This window comes from Gymnoscopelus braueri (assembly GCF_963280865.1).
Source record: "Gymnoscopelus braueri genome assembly, chromosome: 6".
NCBI lineage: Eukaryota > Metazoa > Chordata > Actinopteri > Myctophiformes > Myctophidae > Gymnoscopelus > Gymnoscopelus braueri.
In genome coordinates, this window is record NC_137607.1 from 23,506,504 (window position 1) to 23,521,594 (window position 15,091).

At 41.0% G+C, this 15,091-nt stretch overlaps 1 protein-coding gene across 8 annotated transcripts in view; it reads right to left on the minus strand.

Moving 5' to 3' along the window:
• Positions 1–15,091, minus strand: part of osbpl9 (oxysterol binding protein-like 9) — a 45,407-nt gene that overhangs the window by 12,140 nt on the left and 18,176 nt on the right. For 5 of the 8 annotated variants that reach the window (XM_080431646.1, XM_080431643.1, XM_080431644.1 and 2 more), the window contains 7 exons: positions 13,541–13,617; positions 6,899–6,994; positions 5,809–5,856; positions 4,929–4,958; positions 4,776–4,826; positions 3,603–3,641; positions 236–329 (listed from right to left, as the gene is read on the minus strand). In XM_080431646.1, the coding sequence (XP_080287772.1) occupies positions 236–329; positions 3,603–3,641; positions 4,776–4,826; positions 4,929–4,958; positions 5,809–5,856; positions 6,899–6,994; positions 13,541–13,617 (435 nt within the window). Of the gene's footprint in view, positions 1–235; positions 330–3,602; positions 3,642–4,775; positions 4,827–4,928; positions 4,959–5,808; positions 5,857–6,898; positions 6,995–10,284; positions 10,993–13,540; positions 13,618–15,091 lie in introns of those variants that run through there. The other 3 variants (XM_080431647.1, XM_080431645.1, XM_080431649.1) reach the window with 2 other exon arrangements.

The window sequence follows — 15,091 nt, forward strand, 5'->3', positions numbered from 1 at the left end:
AAAGAATGGATGAACACCAGGGGGTGCTATTTCCAACTGTAAACACCAAACCAGAACACAACAAATTATTTTTAACCTTTCTAAATTAATTTCAGTATTTATTCATGCCTCATTTGTGGTCTTTTATATATAGTCTTATAGATCTTACAGTAAGTGACAATACCACATTGTTCACTAGCACACACCCCACAGGCTCCTGATTCTATTCGTGTGAAATTAAGTGGACGTGCAATACCTGTGGGTAGTGTGGTCTGTGTTGGCATGGTGGTGTTGACTACAGTGGTATCCAGAGTAGGCTGGTAGATCCCATCCACTGGGTTGATGGTGCTCTGGAGTGAACAAAAAACAACAACAACATTGCCATCAAAACCCTCAAAACATCAGGCTTACAGATTAAACCTGCCACTACTGCCACAGTAACAACTTTGTGCCACAGCCTACAAGCCACACCAATATGTTGTCTAAGGGGGGTGAGTAAGTTTTGTACTATTCAAAAGTCAAGACGAATAGCTAGAAAAGATGTGCATTGAGGACCCTGATTATATCCTCCAATACTACCAAGGCAGGCCTCTATAAGCTTTCACTGTCACTGTCAGAGGACAGTCGTCAAACCCTGTATATTGATATATACGTACTCTGTACATATCAGTTTCATAACCACGTCAACAACAGGCAGTGAAATGCACCTCCCAGTCAGACTAGCTCGATTACTTTTCACTCCCTCTTTCCTGGAAAAGTGTGGGATTACTAGATTCCATTAAAGATAATCAATAGAGTGCTAGCTCCACAGCTTGACATCATAACATTGGGAACAGCCTACACAGTAATAAACTGTCTGTTGAACTCTGAGGAACCCCGCGACCTGTACCGACTACTGAGATAATTGCAGACATGTCTTTCTGACTCCGAGATTTCCCTGTGGCAAAACATAAATCTGCAGAGACAAGGTGGACCGATGTGACCTGCTCTCATCAACACTTATATAAGTTAACATAGATAAGCAGGCACACAGTAAAAACAAAGTAGCCCGTTGCCCTGCTGTAATGGGGTCAACATAAGCATTGATTCAATGATGGGACCTCTGTAAACAATATGATCCAACATCGGAAAACATATCGACCCCATAGCTATGACAACTCGTTGGCCCCGTTAGGAGTTTTGGCACAACTGTACTTCCAAGCAGTGGATGGATGTAGACTATGCCAACAGGATTTATTATCAACATTAAATGAACATATTGACCGATTATCAGCATATCTTTCAATTGAAAATTCTCAGCAACTGACAGGGATAACAAAGCATTAATTAGGCTTACCACTGACTGTGCTAGAAAAAGCATTCTCACTTACTTATGATATTTAAGCAGATATAAATACACACATTACTATGTCACATTTAGGCTGTTATAACATTGTAAGATTGATTTTATTTTATCCCTTGTTTATGCAGGTGTATATTAAGTCATCTCAGATCAATGAGAGTAAACAGAGAAGACAGTCAGTCAGAAAAAGGACAAGAACAGACTCCTCAATCTGGTCCTGACTGACACGATGCTGGAAGGTCATGCAACAATAGCTATAGAAATACCAAGGTGAGATCCTAGAAACCAGCCAAAGGGCAGCAAACCTGCAGAACCCTGTGACTGAAATGTGATCAGCATGCTGTGTGAAAGATGAAGACGAGCAAAGAAGAATAGGAATGACGTGAGAAAGTCATGTAGTATGATCACCCGGCAGTAAGACAGTTTCCAGAAGCGCCAGCTGGCCCTCCCTGAGGCACATATAGAATGAAACATCTAACAATAACAATCAAATGTGACAAATGAGCAATGATTTAATTTGAGGCTTAGTATCTGTTTGTGTGCCCAGGGAAACTGTCATAATGTCGTAACAATCACCAGAGATAAATATGATTAGAGGTGGGAAAGAACATGCAGTGACTTGGTGCAAAATCTCAGGCTCAGAAGAAAGTGTGGGGTACGATGTCTTTTAACTTTTCCATTTATCCCCCCCTACCTACCCACTCTCCTTTCTTCCATCTCCTCTACCCACCTTCCTCTTATTCACATGCCTCGAGGAAAGTAAGACAATGACTCCTAATTATAGCCAATTAGAGGACTGTTGCATTGTCATGGTGGGACCAGAGAGAAGGTTTGTTTTCTAAACCAATAGCAGGAGAGCGATGACGCAGGACAGAGGGAATGGGATTCAGCTTTTAGACCGCTGTAAGCAATGGTTAGCAATGGTTACTGACCAACGGATTTACTTTACTGAATGTAATATGAATGCAACAATTAACTAGAATAACACAGGGGACCTGGGCCACTTAGGGTACGTACATACAGTACATTCTCAGGACAGACAAGTATCCAACTGAAATGACATGTGCTTGTTTTAAGTAATTATTTCCTAATGACCACACACATCGAAACCAATCCCATCGGTGCCACTGCACTTGACACGACCACTCAAGCACACCACCCATTTGAAAACGTGAGGTCTACTAAGAACTATAAGGTCAGCGACTCAGCGGCGACTTCACTTCACTAATGTCTGCACTGTGGGGCGGCCGTAGCCGAGTGGTTAAAGAGGCCGTCTGGGAATCGACCCGTGGCTCACCGTCTATGTGTCAAAATGTCCCTCGCGCAAGACACTTGACCACTAGCAGCTCCCCCTGTGTGCACATCTGAGCCATCTGAGTAGTCATCTGCTTGGTGAAGCAGTAAAAGTAATGTCCCCTTCTGTGGGGACCAGAAAATATTCCCTTTCGGCTTAAAAGCAAAGTGTGACCTTGCACACACAAGCCATACATTTATCAGGCAAGATGCATGTCGCTAGAAGGCTACATTATGTGAAGCACACATGTAGTTGAATGTGAGCCATATAGCTTATGGTCCTATTAATACTACATAATACTAATGGCTGTGAGATTATGTCTGCTGTATAAGAGCTCTGGAGGCCTAAGTTGCTGTGACCCTGTGGGATTCCTGCTTCACGTTATGTTAAAAGCAGGAGGCTGGTGGACTCGGTAAACAGCTCTCTGGATGGCCTGACATCTATTAGTCCTTGATGGTTCAATAATAATCAGCCCTCATTGTACATGGATAAATCAATGGTGAAATGCTCTAATTAGGTAGGTATACGTGTTCTCTAACACGCGCTCCCACACAAACGCCTCAGTGTTAATTTGTACATTTGTAACTCTGAATGTAACAAAATTGACCCTTACAGGTCTATTTGGTTACATTTGTACACTCTCAGAGTAAAAACTTATTAACTATTCTGCAACAAGCACATGCACATTCTGGCCAATACATACAGCACACACAGACTGTGTGATGTACATTAGAGAACCACTCCCAGTTAGAGAAATTACAAGGCCGAGTTGAAAAGCAGGAAATATTTGATTAAAAAAGGGGGTAGTGGTGGCAGAAGAGAGAGGCGGACTACAGATAATGCTTATCACCAAATTAGATGGCATGCACTAAACTAATAAACGTCTGATTGATCTCCTTTTCAACAGTGGAGAGTCAATTAAAGCAGAAAAGGACAGAGGTTTGGTTGATTCCAGCTGTTTTCATAGGCAGAGAACGTCAAACTTACTATAAGTCCGTTTGCGTGTTGCTGTTCGTTACTTTGATCCTTAAAATTTTGAGAAGAAAATGTTAGGCTTTTTTGTAGAGGACGGTTCATCTCTTAACTCATAACGGTGCTACCAGCTTATGCACATACTCCCAAACATTGAAAGCCAACAGGAAAGTGAAAACCACATTCCAAACTTCAGAGTCAAGAATGCCATTGAGGTCTACCCCTCTCTGGAACATAAAACACTTCAATTCATTCATTAGTAATATGCAGCCAATAACCCAGCCAGTGTGGCATTTCTTTCATCACATAGCAAAATCCACAAGTTCCATCAGAATATAAATACAAGCAGAATGTTTATAATTATACATATTCAACAAAATAACCCCAGTCTCTCATATTCATTGGTAGTGGAGTTTTTTTGTGTGTGGAGGTTTTCTTTAAAGCTACAATCCGTAGGATTTATGTCTCACACAATGGAGAGAGGTAAAGGCAACAATGTCTGAACTAGGATAAAGATGGCAGCGGATCTAGTGTTCAATCCCTACAAATAACACTGTCAACTAGTTGGGTGTCTGACTCCTACCGGACACCAGGCTCTAAATTTAGCAATGGAGGAGTAGGGAGACCACATTCAACCATTGTACTATATTGTTATATCGTTTTAATATTCAAAGCATACTTATTTACACGCACATCGGCGGTGGGTCCTGGGTCATGTAAACTAATATGAAAGGACCATTTTCCAGGTAAAGGATTTACTTTATTATTTGCGACGACGTTTTGGGTCAGTATCCTGATAGAGATCCTGTGAGATCGAAAAGTTGTCGCAAATAATATATTACCATACAGATTGGTTGAAATAACATTTTATTCATTAAAGTCCTGGATTGTAACTTTAAACAAAGCCAAAGGTTTCACCTAACCACCACATAAAGCAGAAATGATTGCACCACTTCCTCTCACTTCCTCTGAAAGTAATGGATGGGACATGTGATGAAATGAATACCAGGCCCCACCCATAACCCTCATCAACCACCAGCCCATCAAAGAAGCTAGCTGCTTCAAGTTGGGGAGTTTACACAGATGTTAACATACAGTGCACACAGTGGCATGACCTCACAAGCATGGTGCAATGGAAGTGCCAACATCAAACAGGCAAAATGAAGCATAGTCTGATCATGCGTTTACCTTGGCAATTTGCAGCAATACAATACAGTGCTTGATGGACTCTACCATACTCTGAAAAAAGAAAAGAGGAAGATGAGTTACACACCCATCCACATACTCAGAATTAGGAAAAATGTAATAGGCTTTAAAATATTTTAAAAGGTTTCAACTTACACACGTGGTCTCCTTCAAATTTTCAATTTTCTAAAAAAAAAAAAAAAAAAAAAAGGTTCATTTCTGATTAGGCTACATATATGGAATTTATCTCACAACATCAATATACAATTTGGGCAAGACTCAATGGAATGAACCCTAGTCAATAAACGACTAATTTGTCACATAAATAAATAAACTAGGATACCAGGTAAACATCAGCGCCACAGTCCATTTCAGCACTATTTCATTCTAAGTCAAGGAGGAAGTCACACAGCAGCTAAGTGTGAAAGAAAATAGTTGCCTCCTCTGACACACTAACCGTGAAACTGAAGGGTTCACAGAAACAGAAGAATGCCTGACAAGGAACTGGGTAGGCTGAAGCGATATTAAGCACACCAGAAAAGAAGAAGTGCAAATAGGATGTCAAAATGTGTGAAATTCTAAGTTTGTTTTTCTTTCCCCCTCACAATTTCACATCATCCAATAGCATCCTGGGAATGATTGGAGCTTGTATGAATAATAATGTCACCCACTTTTTCACCTGTAAACCTGTGATGTGACAATAAAGTAGTTGAAGTTGATGCTCACTTACAACATGATCTCTTTCTTACCGTAAAAAACTCATTCAAATGAGTGGGTATGACCTTGGTCTATACAGCACACTGTAAAATACTTAGTGTTCATTTAATATTAACACCAGAATAAGCAGGGGGGAGAATATGTTATCATAAAGGTGGGAAGTAGAAAATCCTGTGTTAATTTATTTCTGAGTATACAAATGGATAAATTAACGCTAATGATTTTACAGCGTATTAGATACATGGCGCTATCTGTTATGCCTCCCTGCTGTCAGCCACAGTCCCGATACAAGGACAAGATCAGGAGTGGTGCTACTCACTCTGCGTGACTCATCCTCCTTACAGTCCTTGATCTTCTCATCAAAGAGCTGTGACACAGAGAGAGAGAGGGAGAGACAGAGAGAGAGAGAGAGAGAGGGAGAGAGAGAGAGGGGGAGAGAGAGAGAGAGAGAGAGAGAACAAGAGAAGAGTTGAAAAAATGATAAAGGTGAGATGGAATATGAGCTGCTGATGGGCAGGAAGGGAGAGGCAGTGAAACATGCATTCAAAATGATGTGCGGACAGCAACGTGGCTTGAGATCATGTGCTGGCAATTACTGAGCTAATTCTTACCCAGGAGATAGACACAGAATGAGAAGGAGCAGCCATTCAGATTAGTCACGTTTGTTTTCCTGATGGGTACTTCATGTACACATGTACTAACATCTGTTGTAAAAGTGAATTTGTAAATCTGCAAGTTATTGGTATGGCACCTCTACCACCATCAGATGGTGGCCAATGGAAATGGACGTGAAGATGAAAGGAATGAGATCATACAATACTAGAAAAGGTTCACAGTTTCAGCCTGAATGTGTCAAGATGCATGTGGTGCTGATGCCGATAGGTCTAAACGTTTATGGTTAACCAAATTAACCCTGAAGTGACTCTTTTTACTTTTTTTTTTACTTAAGATTTTGAAACATTTTTCACTATTTAAAAAAATAGCATTGTGACACTATGTGAACTTGTAGATTGGCAATTTTTGTATAAGTATAAAATAGGTTGAGTGATTGACTCAACTTCCATAGTACCATTATTACTTAGCCTGAAAAGTGTTAGAAATGTACACATGGTATGCCCTGATCATGGAGTTTACAAACTGAAAGTATCTGCCCTGATCATGGAGTTTACAAACTGAAAGTATCTCGATTCTGCTGTGATCATGGAGTTTACAAACTGAAAGTATCCGCTTTGATCATGGAGTTTACAAACTGTATCTATTAAAACAACAATCAAAATTGCAAAACACTTAACTAAACTCTGGCACCAATGCAGCGGAGAGCCAGATACAAAAAAGAAAAGAAAAAAAAGACATGACAAACTGCTTGTGTCAGCTGTGAAGTCACCTGCACAGTTAAACATTTGTCTCACCTTTAACTGGTCGATCAAAATCTGCAAGTAGGCGTCAGCTTCGGCAAGCTTCTTGTCAAAGTCTTGAACGCTAGGGACAAATCCAGTCTCTGCCTCCTGGAGATGGAGAGAAACAAAATGCCAGAATGTTACCACACACCCCCTTTGCATGTGTCACTGTCCAAATAAAAGATAATCTTGTCATATCTAAAACCACAAGGAAAGGATAACGGTAGTGGAACTCAAAACTAAACAAATACAATCCAGATGGAAGAATTTATGTGACAGACATGTCAGAAATTGTGTGTTTTTCTTTCCCATACGGAGGATATACATAGACCTGTCCATTCGTCTGTTAACTCCTAGCCAGGTAGGCTTTAAAACTGTTACACAAAATGGTGGACAGAAACATCAACAGTTTAGGAGAATCTTCCAGCAAAGCACTGTAGCAGGGGCTAATATGAATAGTTCAACTAGCATTGTTTAAAGGCTAGCCTACATAAAAGGACAGGTCTGCCTGCCTGCCTGCCTGACTAGAGGTCAGCGCATTTCAGGCTTCAGCACAACTGAATCAAGAAAGCCTTGGCTAAAGAGAATTAACACAGTAAAAGAGAACCATTGGACATTCTTCACATGAGAGAAAGGGGGTTTTGTCCATTCTGTCAATTAGTTAACCTTATATAAGCTCTATCCAAAAACAGCTGCACCAAACACACGCACACACAAAACAATATTTTCTTCAGTTTCATGTAAAGCACTTTCTAGCTTTGTTTTGATATGTGCTACATAATGTTATTATTATTCCTGTTACATATACTAGGGTATTGCCTGTACAGACATCTGTCATCATTTACAGCTTACAATTTAGCCATTTAGCAGATGCTCTTATTCAGAGCAACTTACACAAATTTAGTAAGTTGCTCTGAATAAGCTAAATGGCTAAATGCTAAATAGTACTTCCCTTAAAAGAAAACATCTGACAATGAGAAGAAAAAGCAACCCCTGTATACGGTACAGCAAGACGTTAAAGGCATCAAAGTATCTACCGGCACAGGGCCAAGCCAGGGTTAACAGCTCTCACTTCTCACTGCACAACAGCGACTAAAGTACAACACAAAATATCACTGCAGAAATTGGAAAAGCAGAGAGAATGCTGCAAAGTACAGCAGATGACTGCAATCAGCTAGTGCCTGGTTGGGTTTGAAACCGAGACCACTTAACCTTTCTGAGCGCTACTGCTTCTTTGGCTTTACCACGGTGGGGAGTCATGCTGTGTCTTGAGGTGGAAGGGTTCTTTCTCCCGACTGAAGTTGCTCTCATAGGGATGTGAAGAAAAGCCATCAACAAACGAAACTACCCCGGCAACAGCAGTTTATAACAGTGGAAGGTTGGTAACTTTATAGAGAACAAAGTCTAAATTAGCTTACTGACTGACAAGCCGAATGGTCTAAACTTCCTCTAGGGATCAAAGGTGCTCTTTGCTTTCATTGTCAGTGTGAATGCAGTACAGGCCTGCAGCTGGGCGCTCAGGTGCATGAGCAAAAACAAATCAAAGAAGTAAACAAAATACAGCTGATGTAGAAACTAAGCAGTATTGGCCTACGTGTGCATGTCTTGGGTGGGGGTGTGTGTGTATGTGTATGTGTGTATATATATATATATATATATATATATATATATATATATATCTCAAATTAACCTGCGCCACAACAATGTCATAAAACTGTCCTTCAGCCAATCGTGTCCAAAGACAGTGAATTAAATGGATGAAATTTGCACCAGCAAGAATCCTGCAAATCGTCCACACTCTTCTAGCTAGGGATATGCATTGTCATTGTGATACATTACAATCTAGCTAGCCTAAGATTTGTCCTGTCGGAGGGTAGATTACTCTTCCCAGGATTGGTTTTCACACTTTCGTGAAACTGCAGTGTATAGCGGTTTGGTTGGTGTTAGTGCCGGCTGGGGTGCCAGTCAGGGGCTCAGTCTGACAACAAATGTTTCAATCATAATAAAGCAACCACCGTACAAGGGACTGACCATATAATATTTCAACCCCTAACAAACAGTAAACACACAATAACATAAATATAAGAAAAGACAAACCGGTGCAAATAAAACAAGCACTGATATACATACATACAGCAGGACAGAGCTGCACTTTTGGAATTGGCTATAATTCTAAACTTCAGACAGACCTGACTCATGTTCACACAGCAGCACACATCTGTATTCATAATGGCACTTCAAAACAACACTGCAAGTACAGTTACTCAAAGACATCTACAGTACTTATAAGAGTATTTGTTGTGTATATAGACACTGTATAGATGACATTTTGTGTATACATACACTGTATAGATGACTGTGGTTGTGCTCTGCTGCTGCACTGGCACTTATACACACACCAACATGTTTGATACCTGCCGCTAAGTGATGTCTCACCTACACAAGAGACAATGATTCTATTCTGCTGCAATCCACTTGCACTAGAAACATATCTGCCTCATTTATTGCTATTCTAACCTCGTACAAGACTGTCAATCTACTGCCATATCTAACTACCTAATTTTATAGCTATTTTAAACCACGCAACTTATGTATAGGTTTGACATTGCTCGTATTATATCAGGAACATTTGACATATCCGACTTGTTTTCCTCGTTTCTTTCTTTATCTATTCTTTACCCCCTTCTTGAAGCGGCAAATATTGGGAGCTTGTACAACCTATTATTTCACCCGCTTTGTTTACACCTGTAAACCTGTGAAAGTTGAATCATTATTGTGTTCAGGAGACTTTAATGGTTGAAGACAAACCATTACAGATCACGTGGAGTCCCAAAATCACAGAAGGATGATGACATTGGCATGGTTAAAGGTAGTCACGTTGACAAAGGGGTGAACAGAAAGCATCCCTGTTATTATGTGGCGAACGGTATGACTCCTATGTCAACATCTGTAACACAGAAGTTATTTTTCCGTCCGCCCAGACTAACTTGGAAACAGAACGTCAGAGAACGGGTGTGGGTTAAAAACAGTCACTCTGTCACATTTTCCTGACCCTCCCTTCTTTACTGAAACAGCCCAAATATGTCTACACTCATATGCTTGGACACTTTGTCCAGTAAGACTGTGTCAATGGTAGAGGGAGTGTGGATTTTTAAAGACACTTGCTAAGTTTCACAAACACATAATGCTCACATACCCACCACAGACTCACCACCCTCCTTCAAACAACACAAGTACTTTTACCCCCACCTTCCTTTCTATTTGTCTTTCCATGCAGTGTGACCCACTTTAGAATGCCGCTGTCCCAGCGGTGCACAGCAGCCGTTATGTTCTCCCAGCGACGGTGGTGCAGTGGTGTCAGTGAGTGTGTGTATGTGTTGTGTGTGTGTTTTACTCACAATGCGCTTTGCTCGGATGGACATGCCTCATTGAGCTTTGCCTCTGTATCCAGCCAGGCCGAGCCCCTGAGCTTGACACTGGATCTTCCCTCTTTCTCTGCCTCTTGTGTTCTTTGCTTTTCCCTGCCCTACAGCGACCAAATACACGCTGTGCTGCCACTTTCTAACTCCTCTCTTCCTTCCTCCCCAACGGAGACAGAGAGTGACTATCAAACCCTACTCGTTTTCCTATCTGCGGTCTGCTGATATAATCCGACGCCAACCAAAGCAAAGCATTCAGATTGAAAGCTAGCTGGCTAGCTTGGTCTGGCTAAAGTATTCCCTCACAGCAGCATCAGCTGAGCATTGGTATGAGGGTAGACGAAGCCCAGCTAATCCTGGACCCTCCCCTGGCAGGAAACACGCACTTCCTCTCACGCAGGCAGAGTGGGGAGGAAAAAAAACACAAAGCAGCAGCCAGTGCTGACATCAACAGCTGCCCTGATAGGCTGAAACATACAGGGCAGATGTCTGGCTTGGTGGAGTAAGCAGCGCTTTCATTGGCTACTGTGGTCATATGATGCCATGACAGCAGTATGCTAATGTACTGTACATTGTGCGTCTGTGTGTTTATAATTGCAAGCAGCCAGACACACGCAGCCTGTCAGCGAGATTTGTTACAAGGGGGAAAGAAAGAAGGGGGGGTGAGATGAAAGGGTCGGCTATGCAAAGGGGAAGGGAAAAATTTGAGAATGAGAGAGGAAGACTAGAGCTAGATGCAGTAAGGGATGAAAGGGAGAGGTGGGAGGCTTGGTTAGAGAAGGAGAGCAGAACATAAGGTAGCAATAACAACTGGAGGGGGAGAGGAGTGGGGGCCATGGGAACGGCTCTGTGCACGCTCAGTCCTTAACACCAGTCATGCTCTGAGACACTAACAAACAAGGAGACTAAACATCAAACATGTTGCTGCTCTTCAGAACTAATCAAAACCTATTTGAACAAAGACAATTTTGTGCACAAACACAAGGACAAATCAGTAGGATGGAAGAAACAAAAATGTCAATCCACCAAAAAAAAAAATAATTATAGGTCTTTATCACCAGCAAACCCAAGTCTATCATCCTCACCACCCTCCCTTGTATCGCTCATGTTACCAGGTTCACATTCACTTCCATTCATGAAATGATGTGTCCTAAACCATGACTGCCGTGCTGACCACAGGGATCAGATTCGTTCTACAGGAAAGGGAGTCACATAGATGCTAAAATGAAATGATAGTGAAAATAATACTTGGCATGAGTAGTCGTTAATAGAGCTATCATTACGGATGTATGGTGATTTATAAAGCATAGAAATGCAATACCGGTAGATAGGTCTATTTTTATGGTGGGGTAAAATACAAAATCCTAGAAACCGGATGGACAGGCGATAGCCTAACTATGTAACATATCGCTGTCGGACAGAAACCTTGTATCTCCATATTTCATAAAAGAATAGCCAATCTGGGCCTGGACCGCTGGCGTAGTGGTCCAGGCACCTAGGCTCCAAAGTAGCCTAACAGCGCGACGCGGGTTCGAGTCCGATCCCGACGGCCTTTGCTGCATGTCACTCCACATCTCTCTCCCCATTTCCTGTCAGACTATCCTATCAATAAAAGGCATAAAAGCCAAAACATTTATCGTAAAAAAAGACAATCTGCAAGCTCACAACATGTCGTGTGAGCCTGTAGATCTATTTGTTTATTTTTGAAAATGTTCACCTATAATGACATGATCCTAAAATATGGACGTCAGTTTGAGAGGGGTTAAGTCTGTGGGTTTTTATAAATATTTAACCAGTGAGTATTAACAAGAGATTGTGACTAAATAATAATAACTACATTGGATCCACTGGAACACAGTTTCTTTTTCCATTTCTTGAAATGATTTTGGACATACAAGGTTTCCACCCGACAGCGATGATATAATACTGCCAATACAAGCCGTTTTTCCCCTCATACATTAACATGTATGATAAGCTGGTCTTTAAGCTCTGTATTACCATACTGACATGGATGGCAAATAGAAAGGGATGTCAAGTAGCCAAATAAACAGATGGTGGCAAGTGGAAACGACTATATGCAGACAGCAGATAACGCACAAGGTTATCCATGCTGACGCAAGTCAACATCTGTGTTCCTAAACACGTCTTTCCTGCAACATTAACCCATTAAGACCTGGAACGCATCTGTGTTACTTGAGATTTCTTTGGCTATTCAAAAATAGCAGATATACAAGCTCATAGCGCGGCACCGAGTGCCGCGCTACGAGCTTGTAGATCTGCTATTTTTGAAAAATCGTGAAAAAAATATTTTTTTGATTTTTTTCAAAAAACTGTTAGGATTTAGAAAACATTTTAAGAATCGGACTCAGGCCTTAATGGGTTAATCACAACACCCCATTTGATACTTCTCCACGTCACTTTCAGTGCCTCTACTTTGCTTCCAGAGGAAAATAATATGAAATGCATACACACACACAGACACATGGTGAGATGGGTGTAGGGCAAACGTAGCCTGGCGTAGCCAGACTATATCACTGCGTGGATATGAGTCTGGTGCTTTTTTTTTTCCCAAGGGGAGGGATCAAAACAATGGCTCTGGACACAATTGGTTAGACCTACAACCAACTACCAATTATTACAGTCTCCCATATTTGAATACTGGACTCTGATTGGTCACCCCAGACTTCGGGAGCAGGAAATGGATTCACAACGGAGCGGTGCCAGACCCAAATCGCAGAGGGCAATTTTTTTTTGTTGCACTGGCAGATTCGTCTGGTCCCAGGCTAAGGCAAACTAGGGTGTATTACCATGAGCTAAGACCATCACAATCATGACATTTTAGTTGATCAATTAGCATAAAAAATATTCAATTAATGATTTAATTTGTAAACAAAAATTGCACAGGGCAGAACTTAAATATATAAAGCCCTGACTGACAATGACTGGTACCAATAATCAAACAACCAAAATAAGCCATATCCTTAATAAGTACTTTCCAAAAAAGAAAAGATCCGTTTTTGAAAATGTAAATATATTTCAATATTTGTGATAATTTGGCGTCCCCTATTAGCGCAAAACAGGGATGTCGGGTTGAAAGTTTAGTTAAAAGGTGCGTGGACGACGATGTGTAAATACTGATGGAAACATGAAATTCATGTTCATTTCATCCAGCCGTCTTCATACAGATGAATGGAAACGATTCTGCAAAAAATAATTGCGATTGGGACAGGCCTACCCTGAGCTGGAGGGTGTGACGGAGGATAGTCCCCTCTAAGGCGTGGATCCACTTCTCCCGCTCGTCTGCATCTCGGGCTGAGGGCACAAACACAAAACACACATATGGTGAGCCACGTTGTAAACTGGCAGGCAGCCACCCCACCTATCAGGAGAGAGGTCTTCCTATCATATGAAAAGGAGAGATCAGCAGCTCATGATGTTCACCCACTCTTTAAAAAAAAAATATATATATATATATATATATATATATATATATATATATAAACTTGTGATGAGACAACAAAGTGCAGTTTTGAGTTGAAGTTGTACTATTTATATTATTATTGTTGGCATCCAATCCTTGCAGCAGACAAACTCATACACTGACTGGGTTTCCCAGGTAACCTATTCTTCAGGACTTTACGGAGTCATAACCAGAATACCCACAGGCAATTTTACAAATAAAGCAACGGTTACTATAACTACGTGTGATTATTAAGCCGTCTTGTGTGGTTAGTTTAGCTGGCTACTGATCAAGGAAAGCCCACTCTTGAGCAATAAAAACCTGAACCTGGTACAACATCCATTACAGGAGGTGGTTACTCTGTGAAGCTTGGAAGAAAATCTCTTGATTTAATTAAACAAACATAAAAAAAAAGGAAGGGGGGACAAAAGCCATCCTTCCACGTTGTTCCATCGAGAAATCCTTTGCTGGGCATAGGAGTTGAAAAACAAACTTTTGAGGAGTGAGGTTGGATAAGACAGCTATAGCCACTGTTGCCAGGTTTCCAACCTGCAGGCTGCAGGGTTGGTGTTCAACACTGGCAGGGCAAGGCTGGGCTGGGCTGCACCCTCAGAGTAAAGACGAAGAACAAACACAGGCTGCCAGTGATATCAAACGGATATTAAACACCAGACCATCATTCGCCTTGGACAGCTACACATACACACAGTGGTGGAAAAAGTACTACATTTTTTTACTTAAGTAAAAGTATCAATACTGCAATGTAAATACTAACATATTGCTATAAAAATGTACTAAAAGTAGTCATTATGCAGAATGTCCCATTTCACAACTTTTCAAACGTATAAAGTCTTTTGAAAATAGCGTATCTACAAGCTCACAATGCGTCGCACCGCAACGCATTGTGAGCTTGTAGATCGGCCATTTTCAAATGGCGGAAATGTATATAGGGCTGAAGTGGTTAATGTATGTTTTATAATGTAAGAATTTATATCTGCAAAGTAACTTTTTCAAATAATTGAAGTGGAGTAAAAGTATAACATTTGCCTCTGAGATGTAGTGGAGTAGAAGTAAAAGTACTGAAAATTGGAAATACTCCAGTAAAGTAAAAATACCTCAAAGTTTTAACTAATGGACTTACTTTACTAATGGAGTTACTTTACACCACTGCATACACACATGAAATAAAAGAGGCACACATCCATCTCTCCAACACGCACACATAAAGCATCAATATTTTGTCCAATGCAACGAGACTGACAGAGACCTGATTTTGAATTCAGGCCGTCATACCATAACTGTCAACTCTCTGCGCACGAGCGCTCG